This window comes from Bos mutus, chromosome 21, assembly GCF_027580195.1.
Source record: "Bos mutus isolate GX-2022 chromosome 21, NWIPB_WYAK_1.1, whole genome shotgun sequence".
NCBI classification, from domain to species: Eukaryota; Metazoa; Chordata; class Mammalia; order Artiodactyla; family Bovidae; genus Bos; species Bos mutus.
The window spans coordinates 2,095,401-2,113,897 of NC_091637.1; the positions used below are offsets into that span (position 1 = coordinate 2,095,401).

At 48.8% G+C, this 18,497-nt stretch overlaps 1 protein-coding gene across 1 annotated transcript in view; it reads right to left on the bottom strand.

Annotated features, from left to right (window-relative positions):
- The window catches only part of ATP10A (ATPase phospholipid transporting 10A (putative)), a 181,441-nt gene that overhangs the window by 56,086 nt on the left and 106,858 nt on the right, over positions 1-18,497 (bottom strand). The window contains 1 exon segment of the mRNA XM_005890679.3: positions 5,493-5,578. Coding sequence (XP_005890741.2) covers positions 5,493-5,578 — 86 coding nt within the window.

Genomic DNA, 18,497 nt, shown 5'->3' on the forward strand with positions numbered 1-18,497 from the left:
TAAGTGAAAATGGTTAACCAGTGGCTTCAAAGGCCACCATGACTCTGCCCTAGAGCTGTTGGGCGAGAGGAGCGGGGTGCCCTCATGGCCAGAGTCTACATCCACAGCAACTCTCTGGGCTGCCAGGGCCCAGGGCAGTGGAAGAGGTGGGCAGTGGTGGTATTTTCAGCTCCTCTCTCTGAGGATTTCGTAAGTGCTTCACTAGAGGGACGGGGCTTCCCAGCTGTCACAGTAGTAAGAATCCACTTGCAGGGCAGGAGACGCGTGAGAAGTGGGTTCGGTCCCTGGGTCGGGAAGATCCCCGGGAGAAAAAAATGGCAACCCACTCCAGTATTCTTGCCTGGACAATCCCATGGACAGAGAAGCTTGGCGGCTTACAGTCATGAGGTTGCAAAGTGTCAAACAAGACTGAGCAACTGAGCATGCATTCACAGCTAAAGGGACTGCATTCAGGTCAACGAGCAGGGGCTTCCCTGGTGGCTCAGTGGTAAAGAACACCCGCCTGCCAATGCAGAAGACACAGGTGTGATCCCCGACCCAGGAAGATGCCACATGCTGCAGAGCAACTAAACCCGTGTTGCAGCTACTGAGCCTCAGTGCTCTACAGCCTGTGCTCTGTGACAGGAGAAGGCACTGCAGGGAGGTGTCCACACAGCGCAACTGGAGAGAAGCTCCCCTCCTCCAAAACTGAAGGGAAGCCTGCATGGCAGTGAGACCCAGCACAGCCAAAACCAAAAAATAGAGTTATAAAAGCCAGTGGGCGTTAAAGCACACTGGAGTAATGAGGCGCCTAACGCTTTTATTTTAACAGCCTGAGCTATGTTTCATATACTGTGAAATTCATCCATTTAAGTGTACAGCCCAGGTTTTTTGGTATATTCACAGAGTTTTTCAGTAATCCCCACCAGCTAATTTTAGAATGTTTTCATCAGAAAGAAACCCTATACCCATTGGCAGTCACCACCCATTCCTCCCCCATGTCCAACCCTGGCAAACCACAAATCCCCTTTTTGCCTTTAAAGATGTTCCCTACTGCAGGCATTTCACACCAAAGGGACCACACAGCATGGCTGACCCCGCCCTCTGGCATGAAGTGCTTCGATTCACATCGGGTCTTTCACTCCATTGTCAGCCACTGTTCTGTCCAGAATTTGCTGGAAGCCAAGGTTCAGAAACACAGGATAACTTTCCTAAGGGGAAGGGGATGAGCTGGGACTGTCTGGAGAAGTCTTGGTACAATCTTAAGCAAGGTTAGTTCTCCAGCTGCAAACAGCTAAGGTTTCACATTTGGATTAAGAGTGAAACCCACTGGCCTGCCTGGTGGCCTGAGTGGGGTTACCGGGCGGCAGCTGAGGCCGGCCGAAGGCAGGCCGCCAGGGGCAGACAACGAGAGCCAGCAAACCAGGGAACTGGCTCCGCAGCTGCTCTGTACCTGAGGCTAAGCCGCAGCTCTCCATCCAGCCCAGGGCAGCCCCAAGCCTGAGCGTCAGGGCCAGAGGCGGGCGGAGGCCCTCTCCCTCCCTTCTGCTTGGCGGAGGGCTCAGGATCTGGAGGAGGACTCAGGACCTGGGCCCAGGCCCCTCTCCGAGGCCCTGCTCAGCTGCCTCCCGCTCCCCAGCACTCTTCCTGCAGACCTCCGCCCGAGTCACAGAGGGAGGCGTTTTCAACACACCGCTGCCAACAGCCAGCCCCAGAGCCCCGGCTGGACAGGCCTATCCATGAGAGGGTCCCATCTGCACCCTGACTTCCTTGTAGCAAACCCCAAATACTGCCCAGTAGAGAGAGCAAGGCGCAGCTGCAGGGGCGGTCTAGGTACTCAGGACCTGAGCAGGCCAGGCTCTGGTGGAACCCGCGGGCAGGACGGCCTGTTGGGAAAAGTGAGAAAAAGCGTGACAGGGTAACAGGGCTGGACCAGAGCGGGAGAGGTCCCTGAGGGGGGCTGCCCTTGCCACGTAACCGGGCGGCGCCAGCGAGGAAGACGCGTGAGTGCCTGCTGGAGGCGTCCGTCTGGGCAGCTGAGTCAGCCTGGCGGCGGGTGCGGCGCCGTCCACTGGAGATATCTTCCCGAGAACGAGGCCGCTGGGGCTGGTCCTCTGGAGGCGTCTTCCCGAAAAAGGCCGCTGGGGCCGGCGCGGGGGCGGTGCTCGGGCTGCAGGTGGGCGAGGGCCGCAGGACATGCCCTCCCGGGTCACCGCAGTCCCCGCCCATGGAGGGCCCCTGGAGATCTCCAGCCAGCCTTTGTTATTTCTCTCTCCCTACAAAGTGTCCCTCTTCTTTTTTTGAGGCTTTCATTCCCGGCTCGGCCCTTCCTTTTCGAGACCCGTTTCTAGAATGAGTGGTTGAAACAGAAGTCCTCCTCCGTCTCGTCATCAGCCCCCACAGCGGGGCCCTCACTCCCGGGCTCCCACAGAGTCCGCGCATGGCCGCCTTCCTCCCGAGTCGGGCTCCTGTGCTTCTATCACCGCTGCGCTTGAATGGGCATCCCCGGCCCCTGCTCCGGGACTGTGGGAACCGCCATCTGTACCCTTCCTCTCGTGCCCTCTGACCTTGACCCACGCTGGTCTGCTGTATCTCCATCTTCAAACACAATCTACAGAGGCTCCTCAAACCTGTAAATCCAGCTCCTACTCCCCGAACTGTTATCATATGCATTTTTTCTATCAGTTGGGTCATTCCACCAGTTGAACTCGCCCAGCTCCTCACGTGCAGGGAATCCCAACTCCCATCTCTCCTCCACCAGTCTCTTCCCTGATCCTCACATAGGAGACAAGCCCTCCTGCCGGCCTGCTCGTCCACTGGATCTTCCTTCCCAGGGAGTATTTGAGTTCTCCCCTCAGCCTTCCTGCTAACTGGGCTCTCCCTGCTCTATCCTACAACGGCATTAACCCAGAAGCAATGACCATAATAGTGGCCAATGTTTATTAAGCACCACCCCCTTCTGAAAGCTTTCCACATACTAAATTGGCAAAGCTTTGCACCCATGACACAAGGGCCTCCTGGATTCTCCCCATTATACAGATGAATAAAGTAGAGTAGTTCACCGGCACTGTCTTGCTGGAAAGCATGGGCTCCAGAGTCTGCCAGCCTCAGTAAAAGCCAGATGTAGTTAATATCCCTGTTTAACACAGAGGTATTAAAAAGCAGAGATACTTTGCCAGCAAAAGTCCACATAGTCAAAGCTGTGGTTTTTCCAGGAGTCATGTATGGATGTGAGAGTTGGACCATTAAGAAGGCTAAGTGCCCAAGAATTGATGTTTTTGAAATGGTGTTGGAGAAGACTCTTGAGGGTCCCTTGGATGGCAAGGAGATAAAACCAGTCCATCTTAAAGGAAATAAACTCTGAATATCCATTGGAAGGACTGATGCTGAAGCTGAAGCTCTAATCCTTTGGCCACCTAATGCAAAGAACTGACTCATTGGAAAAAGACCCTGATGCTGGGAAAGACTAAAGGCAGGAGGAGAAGGGGACAACAGAGGATGAGATGGTTGGCTGGTATCATTGACTCAATGAGTTTGAGCAAGCTCCTGGAGATGGAGAAGGACAGGGAAGCCTGGCGTGCCGCAGTCCATGACGTTGCAGAGACTCAGACATGACTGAGCAACCGAGCAACAACCAACAAACACAGACGGAGCTCCCAAGGGCAGAACCGAGAGCTGTTGACTAGGGACTGAAGCCCCTCCAGCTCCAGTCCCAGTCTTGGGCAGGCAACAATTGTGTGGGGGGTGGTCTGACCACAGGGTGCCTGACACCCCGCATAGCAGGAGGGCACCGGCCACAATACAGCCTGGAGAAGGAGGTCAGAGTTATCACCAAAAGTTACCCATCAGCAAGAATACCCTCAGAATGTTCTCCCTAGAGGCTGCCCCCACCTCCTTCACTGCAGGGTCTGCTCTGTTCTGCCCGCCAGGCCCTGGAGATTTTGGGGTGGTGCCAAGGATGGTGTGACATGTACAAAGTCTGGGGCTAGGGGTGGGCGGTGCACACAGGGGCTGGGAAACCCACACAAGACCGCTTTCAGACGGAGGCCTGAATATCTGCCCCTAAATTTTACAGCTGACATTTTAGGATTTTTCTTAACAGTTTTGCCCTCCTTTAACCAGTTGTTTTAAGGGGTGATCTAACACTTCCAAGTTCTGGTTGATCCTCAGGGCAGAACAGGCAAGCACGGGCAGTTTCAGCAGGCGTGAACATCTCCTGCCCTTTATGGTGCACACTTTTCATTCACTGACTCCCCCATCGCCCCCAACAAGACGGGGAGCCCACTGCACGCACACAGGCAATGATGCGGAACGTGTCAGCGAAGCAGAGGCCTCGAACTCATGCCAAAAGCTCTTGCAGTGGAGCCCCTCCAGGAGCAGAGCTCCAGCCCCGCCTACGTGTCTGTGGCGGCCACGCTGCGCCTCAGCCTCTAAGCAGCATCCTGAGCAGCTGGCCCCGCAGAGCTGGATGCTGCGGGAGGCCCCAGCTCCCTGCATCACACCTGCGGCCCCCGGCTTGGGTCCACACAGCTGCGCCCCGGCGGGGCACCCCCGCCAGCTCCACAAGTCCATGCAACTCCCTGTTCTCTCCCACCTCCCTTTTCCTCACACCGCCTGTACGCAGCCTGCACAACTATTAACACAATTACAGGAATTTCCAACCATTCGCAGAAGCACAAGGGTGGCACTTACTTCCCCCGGACAGCCCCCAGCCCAGCTTCAACAAAGACCACCAGGCAGCTGATCCCATGTCATTCATCTACCTTTCTTGTCTCTCTGTTTTGGAGCAAGGAGCTGGACTATCTATTTAACATGCTTGAGGACTTTTAATTTTGTTTATGTCTCTGTGTTCCCCTGACTACAGTGAAATAATTTGTTTTCAGTTCACTGCATTATCCCTGGAGCCTTAAAAAGGGCCTAGCACATAGTAGGTGCTCAGCAGATACTTGTTCAATGGCTGAGAGTATGAACGAAGGCATGACCTCCCAGGCAGGCTCCTTCTGCCTGGCGTCTGTGCTTCCACTTATGCGGTCACGTGCAGTCACCGTGTTTCTCACCCCCTCACCTTCCCAGGCTGCTGGACGGAGGCGATCTGACCAGCGTCCACGGCCGACAGACTCCTGTCAAGCAGCCCCGTGAGCTCAGGGACAGGGCAGTAGTCCTGAAAGGCTGCACTCACACACAGACACACGCTGTGTTATACTATACACCGTGGGCCGTCCCACAACATGGGTTTGAGCTGTGTGGCTCCACTTATTCGCAGGGTTTTTTCCGCAAACACAGTATTACATCATCCAAGCTTGGCTAAATCCACAGACGTGCAAGTACAGATCCAGAGGGCAGACTATGGGACTTAAAAATCCGTGGTTTTGGTACCCTGGCAGGTCCTCAATCCACCATGGACACTGGCAGGGGTTGGCACCCCACACCGCAAGCTGCTCAAGAGTCGACTGTACACACTCATATTGTGTGTCAAACAGAAGGGTAAGCCCAGGCAGAGGTCCGATACTCACATGCACCCACGGAACCTAGTCAGGTCGTTGTTGGGCTTCTCACACTCGATTATGCTGGTGAACGTCAAAGGATTGAATTCGGAGACCTAAAATAATAGCACGTACACATTAGAGAGATCTGGGGTCAGCCTTGTCCATCTAAAAGTCACTTGCTTCTTGGTCTCCCACCCACAGCGGCAGCATTTCATGAAGGACTCTGCGTTTGTAACCTGTGCACGTAACCCCCGCGCGCGCACACACGCCCACAAAGTGCTTGGCCCGTGCCTTTTTGTTTCTATAGTGAACGACAGCTGTCAGTGAGCCCACAGCACTGCAGCTTTAATGTAAATTAAGCATATATGGTAGAAGAGGGCAGGGATGAGTTGAGTTTCTTGAGACAAAGCCCCACCTTCCAACTTTCTACACGGATTCGGAGAAGCAGCTTCCATCTGAAAAACAGGAGCTTAGAATAAAAATATCATTTCCTCAACATGCTCTAAACATTCTTCACAGATATCTGGGGGCAAACATTTAAATAATCAGTGTGTAAGCCAATAATTTCTTTATCCTGCTTGATGAAAAAGTGAGAGCTCATCACAAAGGAAGCCCTTCACTTAGAGTCTGGCAGCGAGAGATGAAGCGAGGCCTGGCTCGTGTGGAGAGATGCGTGCGGAGAGGGAACGGGCAAGAAGGGTGGGTGGCAGGCAGCGAACGAGAGACACTGGGACACACCTCCAGTGTAAACTACTGAGGCCCGTCTACAGAGTTTTAAAACCAGCTTGCTTGGATCAGACTGGCCATTCTCTTTTATCCATCAAGTGTCACCACGTGGTTAAAAAAAAACAACAGATCTGTCTTGGCTCACGCAAGCCTAGCATCACAAAAAAGGGTAACTGGCTAAACATCAGAGGAATGGTAGAAACACTGGTGACCCCCCCTCCCAGGTAACGGTTACTCCAGCACAACAGCACCCCCCACTTGGCAGAGAAGATAGCTGTGAAGGTAGTGACTCAAAAGTCAGCCCGACTGTTTTCCAGGCTGTGACTGTTTACACAGTAGTAGCTCGATTCCACAGCTGAAAAGAAAGCGCTGCTTGAAAGACTCTTCTTGAAGTTTCATTAGCTATGGGCTCCTCTCCCCGTGGACTGAAATGCCCTCTGGCTCTGCTCCAGAGTACGGCTATGCTTGGAGGAGTGTATTTATTTCAGGCCTTGTGGATCCTCCTGAAGCCAGGCAGTTGCCTTTTCCAGAGCAGACCTCTGCCGATGCAACGCCCAGGACGGCCCTGAAGCGGGTGAGTTCCCCAGCACACCAGGGTTATTCTTGGCAGACAGGGAGGGCGGACTTAAAATACTCTGTCTCTGTTTATGATTCTTTCTCTCGAAGAAAAATGTAACGTGCATGGCTCAGAGACTAGAACATTCTGTCTCTGGAGCGTCAGAGCTGCCTTTGTAACGTTCTACCAATAAGCCTGTGCCCTGGGGAATGTGTGTGCCCAGGCCACGGGATACCTGCCTTCGTCTGCTTGTTGGGGAGGGTTTCTAGACCTGGAGGGATCTGCAGAGACTGTTCTGGGTTGAACTGTGTCTCCTCACTCCCACCCCCAGAATCCACATGTTGAAGTCCTAATCCCTAGTACCCCAGAATGTGGCTGCATTTGGACACAGGGTCTTTACAAAGTTAAGTAAGGTAAAATGGGATCATTAGGGTGAGCCCTCATCCCTCATGCGATCTGCCTGGTGTACTGCTAAGAAGAGGGAATCTGCCAGCATTGTGGACACATGCGCGTGCGCGCACACACACACATGCACGCATGCACGTGTACATGTGTTGAGGGATGACTGAAAAGAAAGAGGGAGGAGACACCCATCTACAAACCAGGGAGAGGAGTTTCAAAGAGAGCAACGCTGTGGACGCCTCGACCTTGGACTCTGTGGCCTCCACCACTGCGAGAAAATAAATTTGTTGTTTGGGCCACTCTGTAGCCGTAACAAACCAATATAATATAGAGCCCATCTTTGACTTTCCCATTTAAAAAGAGTTTGTGTCCAGAACACATCTTTTGGATGAGAAAATTCTACTTACCTTGATTGTTTCCAACTTAACAGGCAATCTCTTAATACCCCCATGTAAGAACTGTGTTTATTTCTCTCTCCACCCACTCATTTACCCATCTACTTCCTGCCAAACTGGGTTCAAGGTGGTGCCCAAGCCACCTACCAGCCAAGCTCCTGTTGGTCCAGCCCCAGAGCAAGGACAGAAGGTCCAGTCCACCACTCTATGCCACACATGCTAACTCCATATTTTTAATATGGGGAAGGTGAAAAAGTTCTGGAGATGGATGGGGGGGCGGTCACTGCACAAGACTGAATGTGCTTCATATCACAGAACTGCACATTCAAAAATGGCTACAATGGGGGAATTCGCTGGAGGTCCAGTTAGGACTCTGCACTCTCACCGTGGGGGCATGTCAGGGGACTAAGATCCCACAAGCCCGTGGCGTGGCCAAAAAACAAAAAGTTCAACATAACAAAGAGGCTCTACCTTAAAAATAAAAAAGACAAAAATGGTAAATTTTGTATTATATATGTTTTGCCACAATAAAAAGTTTAAAGAAAGCAAATATAAACAGACACCAAGACCTGACTGTGAACAAAGAGATGAATCATCAAGTAACACCTAGCTCAGAAATCCAGAATTTCAGCACAAACGTAGAGCACCTCATGCTTAAGTCACCGCAGACACCTCTACACATACACCACTGGTGTCGTTATCATCGTCATCAGTTACAGCCGCAGTGTCTGATAGCTCACTAAATGCCGAGTACTATGCTAAACGCTGTTCACCACCCCTCACAGAACCACAGTGAGGTCCATTTTCAAACCATTTTTAATGTGCGGTGATGAAGGACCATGCCCACGGTCACGTGGCTGGGGGGTGACTGAGGGAGGCTCCTCAGCATCTCAGACATCCAGCTCAGCAGCCTTGCCAAGACTGCCTTGCACTAATAAGAAAAGATGATGTAGATATGTATATGTATAAAGATGATATATATACATATATGAATATGCATAAGCCAAAAAGTGTACAATTGGTTCGACAGAAATTGCCAAACATGCCTTAAAGTTTTAATGTTTTCAAAAACATGTGTCAATTAAATGTACCCCCTTTCCATCTTCAGCAATGCCCTAGGATGCAGAGTTAGTACCATTCACTCAAAACTGAAGCAAAAAAAAATCAGGAGCCCTAGAATCTACCCCTGGTTCTTCTGATTAAGAACTGCGGGCCTCCTGGCATTTAGACTCGGCTCTCAAGGTCTCTAGAGACCTGTGGAATCACAGGTCCACGACTGCAGAGGTGCTTCTAACCGCCCTTCCCCCCCACTGCAGCGGCGCACTGCAGGAGCAGCGTGGTCAGCATGGGGTCACGCCGCAGCCCTCGGCCGCCCACTCCTCGCACTGGGGCCCAGCGCACCCACGCCTCTGCCAAATGTGTTGCCATCACTCACCGCACAGTCTCCACATCCCAGCAAGAAGCTTATGCTCACAGTTTCTACCTCAAACATTTCCCAAGCTTCTTTGGACCAAGTGATTTGACCTCATTAGGTGGAAAGGAAGGCAGGGCAGTGATGTGGGCAGAGTCCTGGGCCCTGCCTTTGAGCTTGCATTCCCTAGAAACCGGGGCATCGGAGAGCCTGGTGACCCAGCTCACCCAGAGAGTGCGCCTTCCCCTCCCTGCAGACCCTCCCGAGTCTCTGACACCTGGCGCCCTCTCAGGCCAACCAGGTACCTCTGGGGCCACGTTCCAGGTCAACCCCACAGGGGAGTCAGGGTCTGACTCAGCAGTGCCCAGAGCAGTCACTGAATGAACGCCTGCTTCATCAGGAAGATTCTCTTATCCATACTGAGATTCCTAAATGCGTTAAATGAATCACTAATGAGTATTCCATACAAGTAAACATCGATATTTTCCACCTTAAAACAGAAGCAGTGATGTCTGCAAAAGGGCATTTATAGTCCACTGAAGCAGACACATAATATTTTATCATAAAAGAAGTTCTTTAAACAGTTTACATTGCTATGCTGTTGGGATAAGCACGTGTCCAAGCAGGAGCCCTGCCTGGCTCTCGCCCTGGAGCTTCTGGAGTGAGGATGTGTGCCTTGGTTTCTGGGCAGTGTGGTCCCAAAGGAGGCAGATGAGAGGACACCCAGAGCCCGGAGCCCAGACGTGGGCACACAGGGGAGAGAGCACAAGGAGCCGGACGCGGGCACACAGGGGAGAGGGTACACAGAGCCCAGATGTAGGCATACAGGGGAGAGGGCACAGGGAGCCCAGACGCGGGCACTCAGGGGAGAGGGCACAAGGAGCCGGACGTGGGCACACAGGGAAGAGGGCACACGGAGCCCAGACATGGGCACACAGGGGAGAGGGCACACGGAGCCCAGATGCAGGCATACAGGGGAGAGGGCAAAGGGAGCCCAGACACGGGCACACTGGGGAGAGGGCACACAAAGCCCAGCCACGGGCACTCAGGGGAGAGGGCACACGGAGCCCAGATGCAGGCACACAGGGGAGAGGGCACAGGGAGCCCAGATGCGAGCACAAGGGGAGAGGGCACATGGAGCCCAGAGCCCAGATGCGGGCACTCAGGGGAGAGGGCACACGGACCCCAGACACGGGCACTCAGGGGAGAGGGCACATGGAGCCCAGAGCCCAGACGCAGGCACACAGGGGAGAGGGCACACGGAGCCCAGACACGGGCACTCAGGGGAGAGGGCACACAGAGCCCAGACACGGGCACACAGGGGAGAGGGCACACGGAGCTCGGAGCCCAGATGCGGGCACGTGTACAAGGCTCTCTCTGTTTTCTGCCTCTGGGACTCTGTCCTGAAGATGCCTTTTGCTGTGTCCTGTCACAAGGCTCCTGCACACAAGGGGGTCCCCTCCACCTTGAGCTCCAACATCACTGCCCCGCGGTGGCCTTCAAAGGCTGGTCCCTCTATACGGCTGCTGCCCTGCACGGCAAGGTCTGCACCTCCACGCAGCAGCCACGTTCTGCCCGGGGGGCTCCAGGCGACCCTGCCAGCTGCCCCCACACCTCCCAAAAGCCATTCCTACAATCGGGGGCCTGGGGGAGGCCCACGCCATTCCACGTGGCTTTCTGTGCCCCCACCAAACTCCACCCCGGCGCTCCAGGAGGTGACGGTCCCCTGGCCGAGGCTGGGCAGGCAACTGCTGCTGCCCTGAGCTTGTGTGCCCCCCAACACCGGCTCCTTCCGAGCCCTCGGATTCTCTGAGGACAGTTCTGTTTCCTCCAGACCAGCACGGGGCCTGATGAACACACGGCCCAGAGGTGACAGATGCTTCTTCTTCAAGGATCTCCCATATCACAAACTTCCAAACAGACCCAGTGCTCCCTGCTGAGTCCTTGGAGGCCTGGACCCCTTGCCTACCAGACATCCCGCACCTGGTGTTGCGGCAGATAGGGCTGGCAGGAGGCCTGGGGCACCTCTCTGTGTTCTGGAAAGCCGTCCCTCTTCTACAAGTGTGAATATAGATATGGAGAGGTGAAATACTTCTACAAGTATTTCAGTTAGAAGCAATATCAAAAGACTTCTTCATAGCCTATAATCTGGCTGCTTCCTTACTGACAATTGGTGAACAATACCTGCATTAATTCAGGCAAAGCATTTAACCCAAATGAATGAATAATTATGCCAGCTCCTGCTTTCCATTTTCAGTACCTGTCAGTGCTTCAGGCATTCAAGAGAAGGCAGATAGCCCAATACTGAATGAGGGGATGAATGAATGAATTTACTTATTTACTGCAAAGACTGGACTGCCAAATCAATAGTTTCAATCAGCCTGAAATGAAAAAGAAATTGTCTACCACAGTGTCCTCTGGCACACAGCAGGATCACCCTGATGGATCAGTTTTTATTAAACAACTAAAAATGAGAATGAAACCAAAGGCACTCTGGTCCTGGGGGCAGGAGAAGTCAAATGTATGATTCTAACCAAAGAAACTTCTCTCCAATTTGTTTCGTATATTCAGTGTAACTCTGCGAGTTTATGCCCAATGCAAACAGAAACTACAGAAATGATGACAAAACTTGTTTAAGTAGCTAATCTGTGATTGCAGTAGTGTGACTAAATCATTGAACACGTCCCAGATACGTAAGTGCACAGGGAGGCTGGAACAGCAGCCCGTGAGCGACCCTGGATGGCGGGCGGTCCCGCACGCAGCAGCTTTTCTGAGGCCACCGCAGCTCCTGACCCCCAGCGTCTCCAGGGAAACAGATGACAGCACACAGGCGTCAGGGGGGCCTCAGCGGGCCTCTCAGGAAGCTCCCTGAGCTCAGTGTCTTTGCCGGCTGATAAAGACCTGATCCAGGCCTGTCCGGGCTGCTGCCTTCTTTTTCTAATTGCAAATTTTCCTGCCACAAGTACCTGCCCTGAGATCAAGGGGACCTCCCTTTGTCTTTCATGACAAAGACATGAAGGCTTTTGGGAAGCCTTTCATTTGTTAAATCTGACTTAAAAGTGCAAGAGTCAGCCCCCCCCTCCCTTCCCCCCTTTCATCCTCTGTCCCCTGGCCTCCTTGCTGGTTCACAAATAAAGCCTCAAAGCTTTAGACCAAGTGCAGAGGCTCAGAGTGCTGGGTTTGAGTCTGAAGTCTCAAAATCAAAAGCGCTTCTTTCCCTCTTACCACAAATGCTCCATGCAGTCACTGTAGGCTGTCACTGCCAGCAGAGCTGCATTTTCTTCTTTTATCAAACGTGTTAAGAGTATCTAAGGGCTGGTGGCTATGCCTTCAGACAGTTAAGCGATAGAGTTGCTTTTATAGAAAACCAACTTCGAAACCTAAATGAGGGCTGTTCTTTAAAACAGCCCTCTTAAAAGAAACTGTATGTAATTCAACATGGTGCTACCACATGAAACACATCTGAATTGGCGCTACCGAGGTGATCTGTTCTGCCCGCTGACAGGCTAGTCTCATTTTCCAACGTGGACTGAAAAAAAAATGCACAAGGTAGACGCTGAGTTGTTGCTGTTCAGTTGCTAAGTCGTGTCCATCTGTTTGCGACCCCATGGACTGCAGCACACCAGGCTCCTCTGTTTTCCACTGTCTTCCAGAGTTTGGTCAAATTCATGTCCAATGAGTCAGTGATGCCATCCAACCATCTCATCCTCTTGTCCCCTTCTCCTCCCACCTTCAATCCTTCCCAGCATCAGGGTCTCTTCCAATGAGTCAGTTCTTCACATCAGGTGGCCAAAGTATTGGAGCTTCAGCTTCAGCATCAGTCCTTCCAATGAATATTCAGAAGGGTTTCCTTTACGATGGACTGGTTGGATCTCCTTGCAGTCCAAGGGACTCTCAAGTGTCTTCTCCAACACCACAGTCCAAAAGCATCAATTCTTTGGTGCTTGGCCTTCTTTATGGTCCAACTCTTACATCCATACATGACTACTGGGGAAACCACAGCTCTGACTAGATGGACCTTTGCCAGCAAAGAGATGTCTCTGTTTTTTAATATGCTATCTAAGTTTGTCATAGTTTTCCTTCTAAAGGAGCAAGTGTCTTTTAATTTCATGGCTGCAGTCATGGTCTGCAGTGATTTTAGAGCCCCCCAAAGAAAATCTGTCACTGCTTCCACATTTTCCCCTTCTATTTGCCATGAGATAACTAAGATAACATGATCTTCATTTTTCGAATGTTAAGTTTCAAGCCAGGTTTTTCATGCCTCTCTTTTACCCTCAAAAAGAGGCTCTTTAGTTCTTCTTCACTTTCTGCCATTACAGTGGTATTATCTACATGTTTGCGGTTGTTGATATTTCTCCTGGCAATCATGATTCCAGCTTGTGATTCATCCAGCCTGGCATTTTGCAAAAGTTGAGAGTTATGGTTTATTTGGCAGATAGTCTGAAGACTTTAAGGCTAGGACACAGCATCTCAGATAACGCTGAGAAATTTTTCTGAAGAGGTGGAGTGGGGAGGCCAGGATATATAGTAGTTTTTGAAATAAGAGAGTCAAAACATCAAAAGAAAACCAGAAATCTCAAGTTAAGGAATTTAGTGTTTTTCTATGTATGAGAAAAATACAAGTGTCTGGGCTCACTGAAATGGTTCCTGAGATACACAGCTCAGCTAAGCATCCTGGGCTTTCGCATGCTGAGGTTTCCTCGGGGGCACCCGTGGGGTGGACACGGGAGTGGCTGCAGGGCAAGCACTGTTTTCATCCTGGGTTCCCCTGGGTCCGCCGCCCCCAGGTAATGGCTTGCTGGTTGCACCAGCCCTTTGTTTACTGGTATGGCAGGTGATATCTTTCATCCACACCGCCCACGGGCCTCCTGTCCCACTTACATCACCGTAGGTGACAGGTGATGTGAGGCACTCACCCCTCACAGGGCAGCATGCAGGGAACCGAAGCCTGGGGTGCGTTTACAAGCAAGTGGGTCCTGAGGGTGGCTCCCAAGCAGAACCATGTTAGGAGAGAGTCATACTGCTGGTGTTAAAGAAAATCAGGATGGAGCACATAAAAAGAGGCCAGTTCAGGAGCCCTTGCACTAACCTGGGAAATAACCAAACGGGCAGCAGAAATGTGGGATTCTAAAGCACAACCAGACCAGTACACTCACTGGAATTCATGGGGAAAAAAAAAAAGTCCAACTTGAAAGATAGGCAATTTAGACCAAATGTCCAGCTTGGAGCAAACAGAAACACAGGCCAAAATATAAAAAACGTCTGCCCAAAGGTGTCAGAGGTTAAACAAGAAGGTGAAGCAGAATCAAATCTAGAAAAGATGAAAATCTGGGGAGTTGAGACTGATCTTTGGGGCCTCCTTTTCCTCAGGGGAGTTTCTGGTCTCAAGTGGAGCTAGGGACACCGGTGGTGAGTGGAGGGCCTGAGGCAGTTTCCTTCTTCTGCTGGAACAAATGTGCTCTCTTCCAGGTCTGGAGATCATGTGTTGGAAAGGAGCCTCACTGAGCTAAAGCCAAGGAGTCCAGAGGGCTGTGATCCTTCTAGAGGCTCCAGGAGAGAAGCTGCTGCTGCTCTTCTTCCAGCTTCCGGAGGCCGCCCCTATTCCTATACGCACAGCTTCTCTCATGCCGCATCTGACTTCACTGTCCGGCCTTCTCTTTTACTTCTAAAGGCTCCTGTGATTATGAGGAGCCTGCCTTAATAGTTTAGGATAATTAGCAATACTGTCCCCACCTCAGGGACAGCTGATTAACCAATTTAATCCCATTAGCAATTTTAATTTCCCTTTGTCATATAACACGACATATTTCCAGGTTCAGGGGATTAAGACTTGGGCATCTCTTGGGGGTTCTTTTTCCACCACCACAGAATTTGCTAATAGAAGGGCATGGATCCCTAGAGAAAGAGAATGAACCAGAAGAAAGAGCAAGCCTTTGAGCAAACTGCTCCCCAGGTTAGAGTCAACTGGGTGGCCCAGAAAATATCAACACCTAGCATTGGACTGAGGTCATTTCAGATTGTGGGAACTCTTAGATAATGAACAAAATAGAGTCTCACTTAAAAAAATATATATATATATATATCTATCTATATATATATCTATATACACACACACATATATATAAAACACTAGTCCTCAAATGATTTATAAAAAACAAATTTCCAAATACAATGTCAGACACATACTCAGAGATAATCAATCATAACACAAGATAAGGCATCATGCAATAAGAACCAACAAAAACAAGACTAGGATCAGGCTTATAGGGATTTTAAATCACCACACTTAAAATGATCCTGAAGCTAAAAATAGTTACCAGATGATCCAGCAATCCCACTCACAGGCATATATCTGGAGAAAGCTATAATTCAAAAATATACATGCACCCCAATGTTCATAGCAGCATTATTTATTAATACAAAAGCTAAGACACAATAGCAACCTAAGTGTCCATCAGCAGATGAATGGATAAAGTAGATGGGTGTCATACATACAATGGAATATTACTCAGCCATAAAAAGAACAGAATAATGTCATCTGTATCAATATGGATGGATCTGGAGATTATCATACTAAGTGAAGTAAATCAGACAGAGAGAGACAAATACCATATAATATCATTTGTATGTGAAATCTAAAAAAAGAGAAAAAGATACAAATGAACTCATTTACAAAACAGAGACTCACAGACACAGAAAACAAATTTAGATTTACCAAAGGGGAAAGGATGGGATAAATTAGGAGTCTGGGATTAAAATATACACACTACAATAGGGAGGAGGGAGGAGGGTTCAGGATGGGGAACACATGTATACCTGTGGCGGATTCATTTTGATATTTGGCAAAACTAATACAATTATGTAAAGTTTAAAAATAAAATAAAATTTAAAAAAATAAATAAATAAAAATAAGTTCCTCAGGAAAAAAAAAACATAGATAACCAATAAGGACAGGGACAGGGCACCGTACTCAATATCATTAAATTAATACCTGGTAACACAGACATGAAAGTGATAGAGGAGAGTGAAAAAGTTGGCTTAAAACTCAACATTCAGAACACTAAAATCATGGCATCCGGTCCCATCACTTCATGGCAAATCGATGGGGAAACAGTGACAGATTTTAGTTTTTTGGGCTCCAAAATCACTGCAGATGGTGACTGCAGCCGTGAAATTAAAAGACCCTTACTCCTTGGAAGGAAAGTTATGACCAACCTAGACAGCATATTGAAAAGCAGAGACGTTACTTTGCTGACAAAGGTCCACCTAGTCAAGGCTATGGTTTTCCAGTAGTCACGTATGGATGTGAGAGTTGGACTGTGAAGAAGGCTGAGCGCCGCAGAATTGATGCTTTTGAACTGTGGTGTTGGAGAAGACTCTTGAGAGTCCCTTGGACTGCAAGGAGATACAACCAGTCCATCCTAAAGGAAATCAGTCCTGAATATTCACTGGAAGGACTGATGCTGAAGCTGAAACTCCAATGCTTTGGCCACCTGATGGGAAGAACTGACTCATTGGAAGAGACCCTGATGCCGGGAAAGATTGAACGTGGGAGGAGAAGGGAACGAGAGGATGAGATGGTTGGATGGCATCACTGACTCAATGGACACGAGTTTGAGCAAGCTCAGAGAACTGGTGATGGATGGGAAGGCCTGGCGTGCTGCAGTCCATGGGGTCACAGAGTCGGACATGACAGAGCAACTGAAATGAAGTGAACATAAACATGTCTTTAGAACCATCAATAATACTTCTGTTGTACCTAGGTTTACTAGAGGTCAAGTAAGACTTTTTGTTACAAACTTGTCAACAAGAAATGTCCCTCATTATGGAAAATACTTCAGGGAAACTAAGATGTGTTTTCAGTAGAAGAAGGTATGAAAAAAATACTTAAAGAGTTATGCATGATCAGGATTTTCTAAAATTGGATCACAATTAGTTGGATAACTGGATTTTGTTAGGAATGACACAGCCATATGAAAAATGGTTAGAACCAACTAGATCCAAGATAGTGGAATCGACTTCAGAGCCAACTAGGTCCAAGATAGCAGAGTTGACTTTCACTGGACCTTGAGCCTCAGGATATAGGCCCATGGTGACAGAGCAGCAAGCTAAGTGATACACTCATCAGCACTGACTAAATCTGACCAAATATTCTAAAAACTTTTGATTGATTCTTTTGACAAAACTTCTTAAATCGAATTCTGTGGAAGTTCTTTGACCTCTAGCTAACTTTGGGATTCTTCAGAGGACCGCTGAAACATCCCAAAGAGAGATATTAAACTAATCATGTTTATTTGGTTGGTTATAAGGGAAATATTATCAAGTAAGTAATAAATCCTCTCAGGTTATAATGTATGGTAAATATTTCAAATATAGATATCCTAGAAGTTATATGGAATTCCTAACATTCTGATAGTCTAATGGGAGTCCTGGTAGTCTAATGGGAAACTTGATGACTTCACAAAAGTCAACAAAAAGACTGAATAAACCAGTGAAAATGCTTATAACTTTTATGGTTTCTAGCTGAAAAATTACAGGTTTGAATCTGTGTTTTCCAGGAGTAGGGAAAACCTTTCCCTAAAACTAGTTATGCCAGTAATTTGGTAAAATTATATGTTATAAACAAATTAAAACAACTATATTTTCTATCTGACTCTTCCAGAGATTGGAAACTCTTAGGTTCCCAGTAACTTTTATCAGATGAGTTAGGAAGGTTATCTCACTAACAGGTATAGAAATCTCAGGGAATTTTTGAAACCTTGAAAAGGGAAGACTTCACCTCGATTTGATAGGAGAAATCTGTGATAAGCCTTTGACATGACTTTCCCAGCCTTGTTTTATTTTAAAAGTTCAATTTGAAACTCAAAAGTTTCAGCAAAGCAAAAAGTCTATGATCAATTAAATGGTTATACAAATCATCAGGCCAAATTTATTGAGAGCAGATCCACTTTGCAAACAAATTAGCCCTAATATGGTTATATTTGATAAAAATTAGGGTAATTTTAGGAAGAAAAAGATGTTTCAATAAATGTTAAATCCCAGTTTGTTAATGGAGGTTTGTATCTAGTAAGACTCATTTCTTGGATAGTTCTTTGCTATTATGTGATACTAAGGTTAAATTTAATTGAATTCTTAAAGAACACCCTAAGTTTGTTTCTGAAGCTTATCTCAGTAATCTATCTTTAGATAAAGATCAGATGCCTTATGACCTGCAATCAGGACTGGAAAAAGACATAATTTAAGGGGCTGTCTCCAGCCTGGATGGAAGAACCTTTTTATCAGACACTCTTAACTGGCTCATGCACAGTAAAATTGAAGGGAAATTGACCCTTGGATTAATTCCCACTTCCAAAGGCCCCTACACTAGACTACTCTATACAGAGGACAGCTGACCTGATCTTACCTTAAAATGATGCTCAAACAGGAGAAACTGCACTATATCAGGACGGGAAGAAGATGACATTAGAGGTAGACAATTTGCCCAAGATTCTGGACCTGATTCATATTATCATTTGCAATGTTTTCTTGACTTCCTGGACCTT